The sequence below is a fragment of the Amblyraja radiata genome, chromosome 3 (assembly GCF_010909765.2).
Source record: "Amblyraja radiata isolate CabotCenter1 chromosome 3, sAmbRad1.1.pri, whole genome shotgun sequence".
In the NCBI taxonomy this organism is placed as follows: domain Eukaryota; kingdom Metazoa; phylum Chordata; class Chondrichthyes; order Rajiformes; family Rajidae; genus Amblyraja; species Amblyraja radiata.
Window position 1 is genome coordinate 48,275,829 of NC_045958.1, and position 11,951 is coordinate 48,287,779.

The window sequence follows — 11,951 nt, forward strand, 5'->3', positions numbered from 1 at the left end:
TCTGCTTTCTGTTCCTAAAAAAAAACGTTTTTTCCTCTTAGAACATAGAGCAGTACAGCACAAGAACAGGCAATTCAGCCCACAATATCTGTACTGAACATGATGTAATCATTTATCTACCTGCACATAACCCATATCCCTCCATTCCCAGCATATGCATTCGCCTATCCAAAAGTCCTTTAAACGTCAATAACGTATCTGCTTCAACCACCACTCCTTACAGTGTATTCCATATACTCACCACCCTCTGTATAAAAAAAACTTTCCCACACATGTCCTTTAATTTTTAGCTCACACATCTTAAAGTTCTGCCCTCTAGTGTTTGATTTTTCCATCCTGGGAAAAAAAGATTACGACTGCCTATCTTGTCTCTGCCTCTAATAATTTTATATACTTCTATCAAGTCTATATACTTCTATCAAGTTTTCCCACGGCAAAGAAAATCAGTCTATCCAACGTCTCCCTGTAGATAACCTTCTCGGCACCCTTCCCAAATCTTTACACCCTTCCTGTAATGAGGTGACCAGAACTGCACTACTCCAAATGTGGCCTAACCAAACTCCTATAAAGCTGCACCACAACTTCCTGACTCTTATACTCAATTTAACAGACTTCAGTTTTGCTAATTTACTAATTATCCTTTTATGTGGGTGCTTATCAAACATCTTGTGAAAATTCATGCAAATCATATCCATAAAATTAGGCTAATCACACACAATGTGCCTCTTTAATACTAATGAAATATTTCAATTTTGCCCTCGGCCTTCATGCATTGATCAACTTTTTGGTTCCTTAATTTGTACCTCGACTGTACTGAACTATTTCCTCTTTAAAGGCCGCACTTTATTCCATTTCCCTTTTACGTGGGCATTCCAATTATCCCAGACCGAATGCCTGTAGAACGGGTGTCAAGGGGTATGGGGAGAAGGCAGGAAAATTGGATTAGGAGGCCGATATCAAGATTCAAGATTATTTATATCAGCCATGATTGAATGGTGGAGTAGACTCAATGGGCCGAATGGCCTAATTCTACTCCTATAACGTGAACTTACTCAGTTCTTTTCTACGCAGCCCCTTCTCCTTCCTAATCTAAACCAATTTTATTTTACATGTCTTTACTCTCCTTACATCCAAGCCACACATTATTCACCATCAAAAATTCAGCATCAGTGCATCTTTCTTGGAATTCATTACATTTGTTGCTGCCATTGCCAACTCATAGGAGTGGCTCATCTTATCACCATTCATGAATGGGAAATTGAAAGGTTTGCCCCAATTTCACCACAATAATTATATATTTTTTTAAATTAATGGAATATTGACATAATTGTAACAATTACTTTTAAACAACATTGGAATAGTATTGATCTGGCTTACTGAACTTGCTGTGAAGAACATACACAAAAATGGAGGGGGGGGGGAATCACACTAGCATGGCATTTAGCGCAAGGAACAGCACAAAACACACAAACCTCAGAAAAATCCAGACATCCAAAAAGAACATATTGTTCATTTTTAAGTCCTTTGGTTTGCCTAATTTATCATGACATCGGAAACAATCCGACCATCATTTTAGGCTCATTATGACAACATCATTAACCATGTTAAATATAGCTTTCATTGTTCACAGATACAGATTTCAGTTTATCCCCCCAAGCGCAATGCATCTAAAAAATTACTAAAGGGTTATACACAGTCCTGTATTTAGAAGTTTAGCAGCAGCTCGATAAAAGGAGGAAAGACTTGCAGTCTCGGGCTTCTTGAAGGACAGGATAAACCATGAAGATGAGCTAAATGTGTGTTCTGCAAGATGTAACTTAAAAGCGTCACAAATTATCAAGATTTGCAGTTCACAAAGTACCGCAGTAAAACCTCATGCATCATCTATGGCTCTTCCTAAATAAAAATATACAGCAGAGGTTTAACATCATCAAGGTTTCTTATGGTGGAAAGAAATTCTGAGCCAATAGTTTCAGAGACCACATCTGCCTTTAAGACTGCTTTCTCCTCCATTGAAGAATGCAATTAATTGAAACCAATTAAACTTACCACAAAATAAATCAATAATGTTACATTAAAATCTAAAGTTTCAAGTTTAAGAACCAATATTCATAACCTGTCAAAAGGAAACAGGCTCCCTGCAGAATTAACCTCTATTTCATCAACCATGCACAAATGTAATGGAGATTAAATTGTGTTTCAGATATTTCCCAAAAGAAACCAATGGTGATAATAAAACATTGCTACTATATATTTTGAGCAAGGAACGTGTTGCTTCTCGCTTCCATTAGTGATCGAACTAGTATTTGAACTAAAATCATCTAAAGCAGTGTAAAAGGTGGGGGAACTTTAAACTGCAGTAATGCCTTAAACCACTGAAGTGCATGTTTGGAGAAATGTCTCTCCCCAAGAACGGCATTGTCCCCATCGCGGAACCAGAGATGTATATTCATTCAATCTGCTTGAGTGTAAATATTTTAAAACTACACTACTTAAGATAAAATTTCATCAGATAAATGCACATGGTCAAACTTTTACAAGAATGTGCCATAAAGCTAATTCGGAAAGATGGTCAACATTAAGACAAGAAGATGACTGTTGCACTTCTTACTATTTTACCTCCTGATGTGGGCATTACAATGCCAATGAAATCCAACAGGTTCTAAAGTATAAACTCTAAGGCGTTGCTTGACCATTTTTAACATGCATTGTGCAGACATAAGGACCCTCTGAAATTATAAGCAATTAAGCAAATTGGAGCAGACTACAATTTGCTGCCATATACTCGCTAACATGGGGAATTATTTATTTGTAATAATAATAAAATAAATGAAGTGCCATTTGTGGGGTTTTTTTTTTAAACTAAAAGTATGATAACCATATAGATCAGCATAATGGTTACGTAACTACAACTAGTTTGCAGGAGAAAATATATAGGATTCTGTCATATAAGGACATAGAACAGTACAGAACAGGAACAGACCCTTTGGCCTACAACGTCCATGCCGAACATGATGCAGAGTTAAACTAACCCCTCTGCTTGCATGTGATCCATTACTTGCAGATCACTGAGCCCATCCAAAACCCTAATGGGAATGACCCTGGTGGATGTGCCAAATAGGCTTTAAAAGATCTTCCCACTTCTGAAACACTTGTTTATTAACTCCCAGATTCTGTCAGTTATCAAAGTTGAGGTTGCCCACTGAATAATAATTCATCAGTTTTTAAAGATAGTAGATCCAGTGGGGTTCATTCAGCCACTAGTCATGAGTCAATGAATACGGCTCTACATTTTAAATTCTCTGCCAACTTACTTTGAAAGCATAGATTAGGGGAAATATTATAGCTCACGAAATATTATAGCTCCGATATTCAATTGTTTATTTCCCCCAAACCTTTACTTTATGGATGGTTTTGCTTTATGTAATAAAGCCATTTCAAAATATTTTTAAACCACATATTTTAGTTTGTAACTCCAACTTTAGCATCTCTCTCATTGTTATCGTCTCTTGAAATGCTAAATCCATTATTTACTGCCACTGTAGAATTCAATTCACTTTCTATGGATAGGTTAGTTATCAATTCCAAATTCTAGTGATTGATTACAAACAAATTTATATTTCTGATATAATCACCATTATTGTTTTGATCTGTGGTGATCTTCAGAACTATTCTGCAATCACAGCAGTAAAACTCAATGAATTGACCTGGGATGACTTTAACATTGTTTGTCTTTACTTTACCACATGTTTGATATGTCTTAGGATCTTATAGAATATTCTTGTATCTTCTTGGTCAGTAAAACTGTAATTTAAAGAAAGAGAGGAAACAGTATACTGAATGAACAGTACACTGAAACAACAGGTTAAAACAATACCCTGTGCCTCTAATGCAGATGAATGGATATAATAAAGCACTCATAACTAAAATCACACCCACACAAAAATAAACACTAACTTCACTATTATTGAACACAATATAATCAAAATACCACATTTAACACCATGTTGATGTTCTTACAATATCACTGTAGTTCTGTTATCCTTTGATTAACGTTGGCACAGCTACAAACTAAAGTGCATTGCAATTTACAAAGGAAGGAATAATTTGAACAAGTAACAGATGAGAACAGTCACACACACACCGCCACCAGGACACTGACCCCTCCCACAGCCCACCCCGAGGTGTATAACAAGAGAAGGGCGGGACAGGGGGAGGGGATGAGCGCAGGAAGGGGTCTGGGACAGTGTGGGTGGGAGAGGGAGGCTGAGTGGGAGGGGGCCAGGGAAGAACAGCTAAGAGTCATTGGGAAGTGGGAGCAAGGGCATGAGGAGGAAAAAACGAAGGGAGGTGGTGAGAGGATGGGGAGGAGCAGCAAAAGGAGGTGAGGCAGCAAGAGAAGTAGGGAGAGAGCAGATGGGGGAAGAGTATGGGCAGAGAGGGGGAGAGCATGGGCGGGGGTAGGGACGGAGAGGTGGACCAGGATGGATGGATTAGCGCGGTGGGGTGAAGACTAGGGGAATGAACGGGGGGGGGGGGGGGGTGAAGTGGAGTGGTGGTGATCATGGGGGGTTGAAGCCTGGGCGGTTGAGGTGTGGGAAGGGGTAAGGAATGGGAGAGGGGGTGAAGAGTTTCAGGAGGAGCGGGGGGTTGGTTAATACGGGCTTGGAAGGTTAAAAGAGGGGGGTGAAGAGTGGGTGGGAGTGTGCAAAGAGTGGGGGGTAGGGGGTGAAGAGTGCGGGGTGGGGGGAAGGGGGGTGAAGAGTGCGGGGTGGGGGGAAGGGGGGTGAAGAGTGGGGATGGAGGAACGGGGGTGAAGAGTGGGGGTGTGGGGTGAAGAGTGGGGGGGGGAAGGGGGTGCGGGGGGTGGGGAAGGGGATGTGCGGGAGCAAAAGCAGGTGGTGATAGGAATAGTGGGGAGAAATGGTCTTGGGACGAGGCCTGGTGACGAAGGGCAAGGGGTGATATCGGGAGGCGATTGTTGATGTGGGGGGGGGGGCTGGAGTTGGGAGGCAATAGTTGGTTTTGGGGATGAGGATTGGCATTGGGGGATGAGGGCTGGTCTTGGGGATCAAGTCTGGTCTTGCGGGGGGGCGAGGGTTGGCATTTGGGTCGAGGGCTGAGATGGGGCGAGGGCTTGTCTTGGACGAGGGCTGTGTTGCGGGTCAAGGGTGGGCGCTGGGGGTGAGGGTTGCATTTGGGTTCTAGGGCTGGCGTTGGGGGGTGAGGGTTGCATTTGGGTTCTAGGGCTGGCGATGGGGGGTGAGGGTTGGAACTGGGGGGGGGGGTCACGGCCTGGCGTTGGGGGTGAGGGTTGGCATTTGGGTTCTAGGGCTGGCGTTGGGGGGTGAGGGTTGGAACTGGAGGGTGAGGGTTGGCGTTGGGGGTCATGGGCTGGCGTTATGGGCGGCTGGGTCAGCAGGCATCCCCGCGCTCCTCTCACCTCATACGACCAGACGCACTGGGTGCCGCCGAACCTCCGCACGCACCTGCCGAGCTCCACGTCCTCATGGGTGGTGTACATCTGGCCCAAGCACTCGGCCAGATGCGGTACCATGCGGCGCAGCACCTCCCGGCTGAAGATCATGCCGGGACCTCCCATGCAGAAGTTCTCACCCGGCTCCAGGGCTAACTTGCCCAACTCCTGGCTGGTGCCCAGGCCGGTCTGACCCAGGTACAGCGGCTGGCTGCTGTTGAGAGTTCGCAGCAACTCCTCCAGCCGCTCGCCCTTGATGTAAACGTCGTCGTCCGCTCGCATGAACCACTCGTAGCGCTCCAGGTAAAGGTCGTGCATGTACTTGATCATCATGAAAGACTTCTTCTGCGGCGGGTACGAGTCGTCCACCCCGGCCAGCGACACCAGCGGGATGGGCGCGGGCAGCGGCATCTGATCGGAGCCCTCGCTGGAGAAGAACTCCACCTTGCCGGGGATGGATGGCACCCAGGTCCGGTAAGCCGCCACCGCCCGAGAGTCCAGGTACTTCTTGGCTGTCATCACCCCGACGTAGAGGAAGCGCTTGCTGTTCGCCCCTCGCCCTGCCTCTGCCTCCTCGTCCTCTTCCTCGCCCTCTTCCTCTGCCTCGTCTCGCTGCCGCAGCTTGTTGTACAGCGCCGTGTCCTTGTGCCAGTCCAGGCTCCTGCTGTTGCTGTTGCTGCCGCCCGCCTCTGCTTCCCTCCCCAGCCCCGATCTGCTCAGCAAGGAATGGCAGATGTTAGAGATCCTTTTGTTCTTGCCGTTGATCTCCACCACCCTGGGCACGATGAGCCACGAAGCGGCAGTGAATCCCAGCACCAACCCCAGCACCACGCTCATCCACGGTCGGCGAGACCTCACAGCCATATCCCTGCAGGACCGGGGTCTTCCCCACCTGTCCTCACCCTCCCTCTCACACACACAGGATGGCCAGCAATCTACTCCACCATAGCAAAGTGAGGAGTCTTTGTTTAAATGTCCATTCAAAGCAAAAATATTTAAATAAAGAGAGCAAAATTCATGTTGTTCCTTGTAAAGAGAAAGGTCCGTTCCTTTGCTCGGGGACACCAACTCAAGTCAAGTCTGGCTCCTTTTCTTACAAGTTGTCACAACCTGAAGGAAGTTCTTGCGTTTCATTGCAGGCGGTTCCTTTTCCGTTTCTTGGAGAGATTCACGCATTTTGTTTGACTTTTCTTTTTGTGCATTTTTCCCCTTTTTTTGTAAAAAGAGTATAGTTAAACAAACAACACAGGGGGAGGAGGGGGGGGTGGGGGAGTTGACGGTAAGAATTGCAAACGTTGTCAGGGCTGGCTTCTCAGCAAGCCTCTAACTCCTGGAGTGCAAGAGCACATTTCAAGTGTATGTGGCACTCCCACTCTCTCCCCTCTCTCCCCTCCTCTTCTCCACTCTCCCCGGTTCGCCATCTTGTTTACATTTGACGTCAGGGCAAATAACTTTTTCTTCCTTTTTTTCTCTTCTTCCTCTCTCTCTATTTCCCAGCCTTTCTACGGCTCCGGCTCGCCTTCATTAACATGAACACCGCCTCTCACAAAGCGCAGCGCAGCTCAGCAGCTGAGAGGCTATAGAACGCCAGCCCGGGCACACGGCGTTGAGTGACAGTCCCCGCCGACCAGTCGCACCGCCGCCGCCTGGGCTGGGGGCTGGTTGGCCGACCCGCCGCTCGTAGCCGGCCCATGAGCGGAGGAGGAGGGACAGCACATCCGCCACCCGCCCCCCTTGAGCCGGCTCTCAAGCTCCGCTGCTCCGCGAGGTGGGAGCGGAGGAGGAGCTTTGCTTTGACACTGATCGCTTGCGGCTGCCGCTACGCCAGACACCAGCAAGCAAGCCCGCAGAACTCATTGCAACAAGAGTCAAGAGTGTTTTACTGTCATATGTCCCAGATAGAACAATGAAATTCGTACTTGCAGCAGCACAACAGAACATATAAACACAGTGTGGGAAGGAACTGCAGATGTTGGTTTAAACCGAAGATAGACACAAAAAAGCTGGAGTAACTCAGGCAGCATCTCTGGAGAAAAGGAATTGGGGACGATTCAGGTCGAGACCCTTCTTCAAACTGTGTTACTCCAGATTTTTGTGTCTATCTTTGTATATCCTATAAACAATATAATAAACGAGAAAAGTTCAGTGTGTATATATATATATTTGATAAGATCCCACATAGGAGGTTAGTGGGCAAAATTAGGGCACATGGTATTGGGGGTAGAGTGCTGACATGGATAGAAAATTGGTTGGCAGACAGAAAACAAAGAGCAGGGATTAACGAGTCCCTTTCAGAATGGCAGGCAGAGACTAGTGGGGTACCGCAAGGCTCGGTGCTGGGACTGCAGCTATTTACAATATACATCAATGATTTGGATGAAGGGATTCAAAGTAACATTAGCAAATTTGCAGATGACACAAAGCTGGATGGCAGTGTGAACTGTGAAGAGGATGCTATGAGAATGCAGGGTGACTTGGACAGGTTGGGGGAGTGGACAGGTGCATGGCAGATAAAGTTTAATGTGGATAAATGTGAGGTTATCCACTTTTGTATCAAAAACAGGAAGGCAGATTACTATCTAAATGGCGTCAAGTTGGGAAAAGGGGAAAGACAACGGGATCTGGGGTCCTTGTTCATCAGTCTATGAAAGTAAGCATGCAGGTACAGCAGGCAGTGAAGAAAGTGAATGGCATGTTGGCCTTCATAACAAGAGGAGTTGAGTATAGGAGCAAAGAGGTCCTTCTGCAGTTGTATAGGGCCCTAGTGAGACCACACCTGGAGTATTGTGTGCAGTTTTGGTCCCCTAATTTGAGGAAGGACATTCTTGCTATTGAGGGAGTGTAGCGTAGGTTTACAAGGTTAATTCCCGGGATAGCGGAACTGTCATATGCTGAGAGAATGGAGCGGCTGGGCTTGTACACTCTGGAGTTTAGAATGATGACAGGGGATCTTATTGAAACATGTAAGATTGTTAAGGATTTGGACACACGAGAGGCAGGAAACATGTTTCCGATGTTGGGGGAGTCCAGAACCAGGGGCCACAGTTTATGAATAAGGGGTAAGCCATTTAGAACAGAGACGAGGAAACACTTTTTCTCACAGAGAGTTGTGAGTCTGTGGAATTCTCTGCCTCAGAGGGCGGTGGAGGCCGGTTTTCTGGATACTTTCAAGAGAGAGCTATATAGGGCTCTTAAAGATAGCGGAGTCAGGAGATATGGGGAGAAGGCAGGAACGGGGTACTGATTGGGGATGATCAGCCATGATCACATTGAATGGCGATGCTGGCTCGAAGGGCCGAATGGCCTACTCCTGCACTTATTGTCTATTGTCTATATAAACAAATACACACACACTCACAAACATAAAAACAAACGAACAATCAAACAACAATTGTGAAAAATCAGACCTTGCTGCAAAATGCGGGTGTGATTCCGTTATTTAAATACCAACCACCCAGAAATAAAGTCAAGAATGAAGAATATTTTCTGCCGAATGCGATACATTAACATATTTTGCATTTAAACTCTTTAATGGGCTGATAGGTCCACAATGGGTTTAAGGATGCTGCTGATTACGGAATGAAGTGGGAACAAGTTGAAACAAAAAAATTAGTGATAAAAGAAGTGAAGTGACACCAAGCACTCCGGAAAGGCTGCAGAGTGTTTGAAATACTAGATAAAAATATTTGGAACCCATTTTTTTCATAATGAACTTTAGGTTTTATGTGGTGATATTTATGTTCTAAGGTAAACAATAAATCAAATGTTTTTCAATGAATGTATGAGCATAGGCTTTCAGTTCTAAAAGTAAGTTTTAGTAAATTCGGGAATAATCTCTTGTCCTTGGTGTTTGTACATTTATTGCAGTAGGATAAAGTGAAATCCCTCTTGGAGGAGACACAATTGAACAGTGAATTGGCCTACACGGACTCACTGGGATCACAAATACAAACACAATGCAGTTTCTACAGTTCAAATTTCCTCACCCTATAATTCTACAAAGCAATTTCACCAAAGCTGAAAGGGGTTACACAGTGGTCTAGGATCAAAAAATACTTATTTCCTTAACATTAATCTAACAGATTTCATAGCTGAAGTCAAAACATTTGGGTCCACAAGAGGACAAAACATTGACAAATGCCCTTGCTCAGAAGAGCGTGACAGAAGGTGATTCACAGATTATGAATGGCCAAGACATCCAAATATTGGTAATGAGATTAATTTCGATGGTTGGTATGGATGTGGTGAGTGAAAGGGCCTGTTTCTTTGCTGTATGACTCTATACTGTATGTGTTGTAGTGATCATCCCACACTCATTGATTCTGGAATAACTCCTGTGGACTGAAATGTAGCAAATGGCATAAGACTTTCAAGAAAAAATAGCATAAGAAACCAAAGGGTTGTTAGATTGGAATCATTGACAGGAAAGTGCTGGAGTTGAGGCACTTAGTAACCGAGACAGGGTAAATACTGTGCATAAACCCAAGAGTTATTTTGGGATGGAGATAGCATGGTAGATAACAGGACACCAGTAGCTCAGGATTTTTTTAAGGAATTTGACAAGATAGCATACGAAAAGATTATTACAAGGAGTTTAAGGAATGAATAGAGGACTCTTAAGTGGCAGAAACAGAAGAACTACACAGAGTTTTACATTTTATACCTGTAGGGACCAGTATTGGCCCTTAGATTATTCGTAATCTATATCAATAACAGTCAAAAGGGATAGAGATCAATGTTTTCAAATTTGTTGTCAATACAAAGCTAGACGCTAAAGTCCAACAACCTGCAAAAGGAGGACAGGTGAGAAAGAACAATATGTGGGAGAAACGATTCCTTTTGATCGAGCAGAATCTTTGTAAATGGTGAAAAGCTGGTAGATGTTGTGATAAGCAGTGTGCCATGTCATGAAAAATAAAAAGTTAACACTTATAGTAAGCTGTTGGAAAGGCAAGTAGAATGTTGTGAGGAGTAAAATACTAGATTTCTTGTGTAGAAAAGAACTGCAGATGCTTGTTTATACCAAAAATAAACACAGTGCTGGAGTAACTCAGCGGGCCAGGGCAGCATTTCTGGAGAACAAGCATGGGTGACGTTCTGGGTTGGGACCCTTCTTCAGATTGAAAGTAGAGGGGTGGGAACTGGAGGTAGGAAAAGGTCAGAATAAAGCAGAGCCGTCAACAGATGACCAAGGAAGAATGGAGCCCATAATGGCCCATTATTGGCTGTTGTATTAGTGCATTAGTTAGATGTTAGTTAGTTTTGGCCTCCATATCCATGGAAGGCCATGGAAGCATACTTGCTTTGGATGTAGTAGAGCAAGATTCCCTGGATTATCATCTGGTTTACAAATCATCTTTGGAGGGGAGATTAAACAGGACGAGTCTAAAAGGGAAGTGATTCCAGTAAAATATCCAGGTTTCAGAGAGACTTTGACAACATAACTTTCAAGAGGGGTTGCTGAAGAGCTATGTTTAGCTTGTAAAGTAGGAATGGAGGTGGTTTGGAGAGGGGGAGAGGATGGACAAGGAAACTATTTAGGAGAAATTTCTTCATTCAATGAGTTTAATGTTTTCTTTTTAATTCTCCGTCTCCAGAAGAGTCTAAATGCTCAAGTGATGGGTATATGGAATTCAGATAAATAGATTTCCTGCCCCATCCCCATATCTCTGGATTCTCTTTCTTACGATGAAACAGGAAATTTGTGCTTGATTATAATACATATGCTAAGTTTATATAATGTAATTTAAAATGTCATTAATATACAGTTATGCAGCCAATATTTATTCTAGATAAAAGATTAACATGAGCAATCTTAATACAACCACAGTAATATAATGAATCATTTAATAACAAATGTTCATTGCTATGCAAACATATGCAGATTTGCCAAGTGATAGTGTGCATGGACTAATGAATTCAGAAGGAAAGTGTGGGAATCTAACAACAGTAGAATTTGTGACCACATAGACTAAATTTTCATCCAGACTAATGTAAAGGATCAATAATCTGAATCCGAAAAGGAAGACATTGTCTATGATGTACAGCAGGCTCCATTTCAGAAAACTCAATGCAAAGTTGATAACTGCAATTATAAGTTAATGATGTCTCTTACAATACAATCTACAAATAATTGAGATAATATTTCATAAACTGATTAAATATTGTCAACATGTTTAAGAAGGAACTGCAGATGCTGGAAAAATTGAAGGTAGACAAAAATGCTGGAGAAACTCAGTGGGTGAGGCAGCATCTATGGAGCGAAGGAATAAGCGACGTTTTGGGTCGAGACCCTACTTCAGACTGGTGTGGAGGTGGGGTAAGAAGAAAGGATGAGGCGAAGACAGTGGGCTGTGGGGGAGCTGGGAAGGGGAGGGGAAGGAGGGAGAAAGCAAGGACTACCTGAAATTGGAGATGTCAATGTTCATACCGCTGGGGTGTAAACTGCCCAAGCGAAATATGAGGTGCTGCTCCT

At 43.9% G+C, this 11,951-nt stretch overlaps 1 protein-coding gene across 1 annotated transcript in view; it reads right to left on the reverse strand.

The window, feature by feature from the left end:
- chsy3 (chondroitin sulfate synthase 3) overlaps positions 1-7,131 on the reverse strand; it is a 274,709-nt gene extending 267,578 nt beyond the window's left edge. The window contains exon 1 of the mRNA XM_033017771.1: positions 5,444-7,131. Coding sequence (XP_032873662.1) covers positions 5,444-6,340 — 897 coding nt within the window. The 5' untranslated portion in view covers positions 6,341-7,131. The remainder of the gene's footprint in view (positions 1-5,443) is intronic.
- Between the last annotated feature and the right edge of the window lie 4,820 nt (positions 7,132-11,951).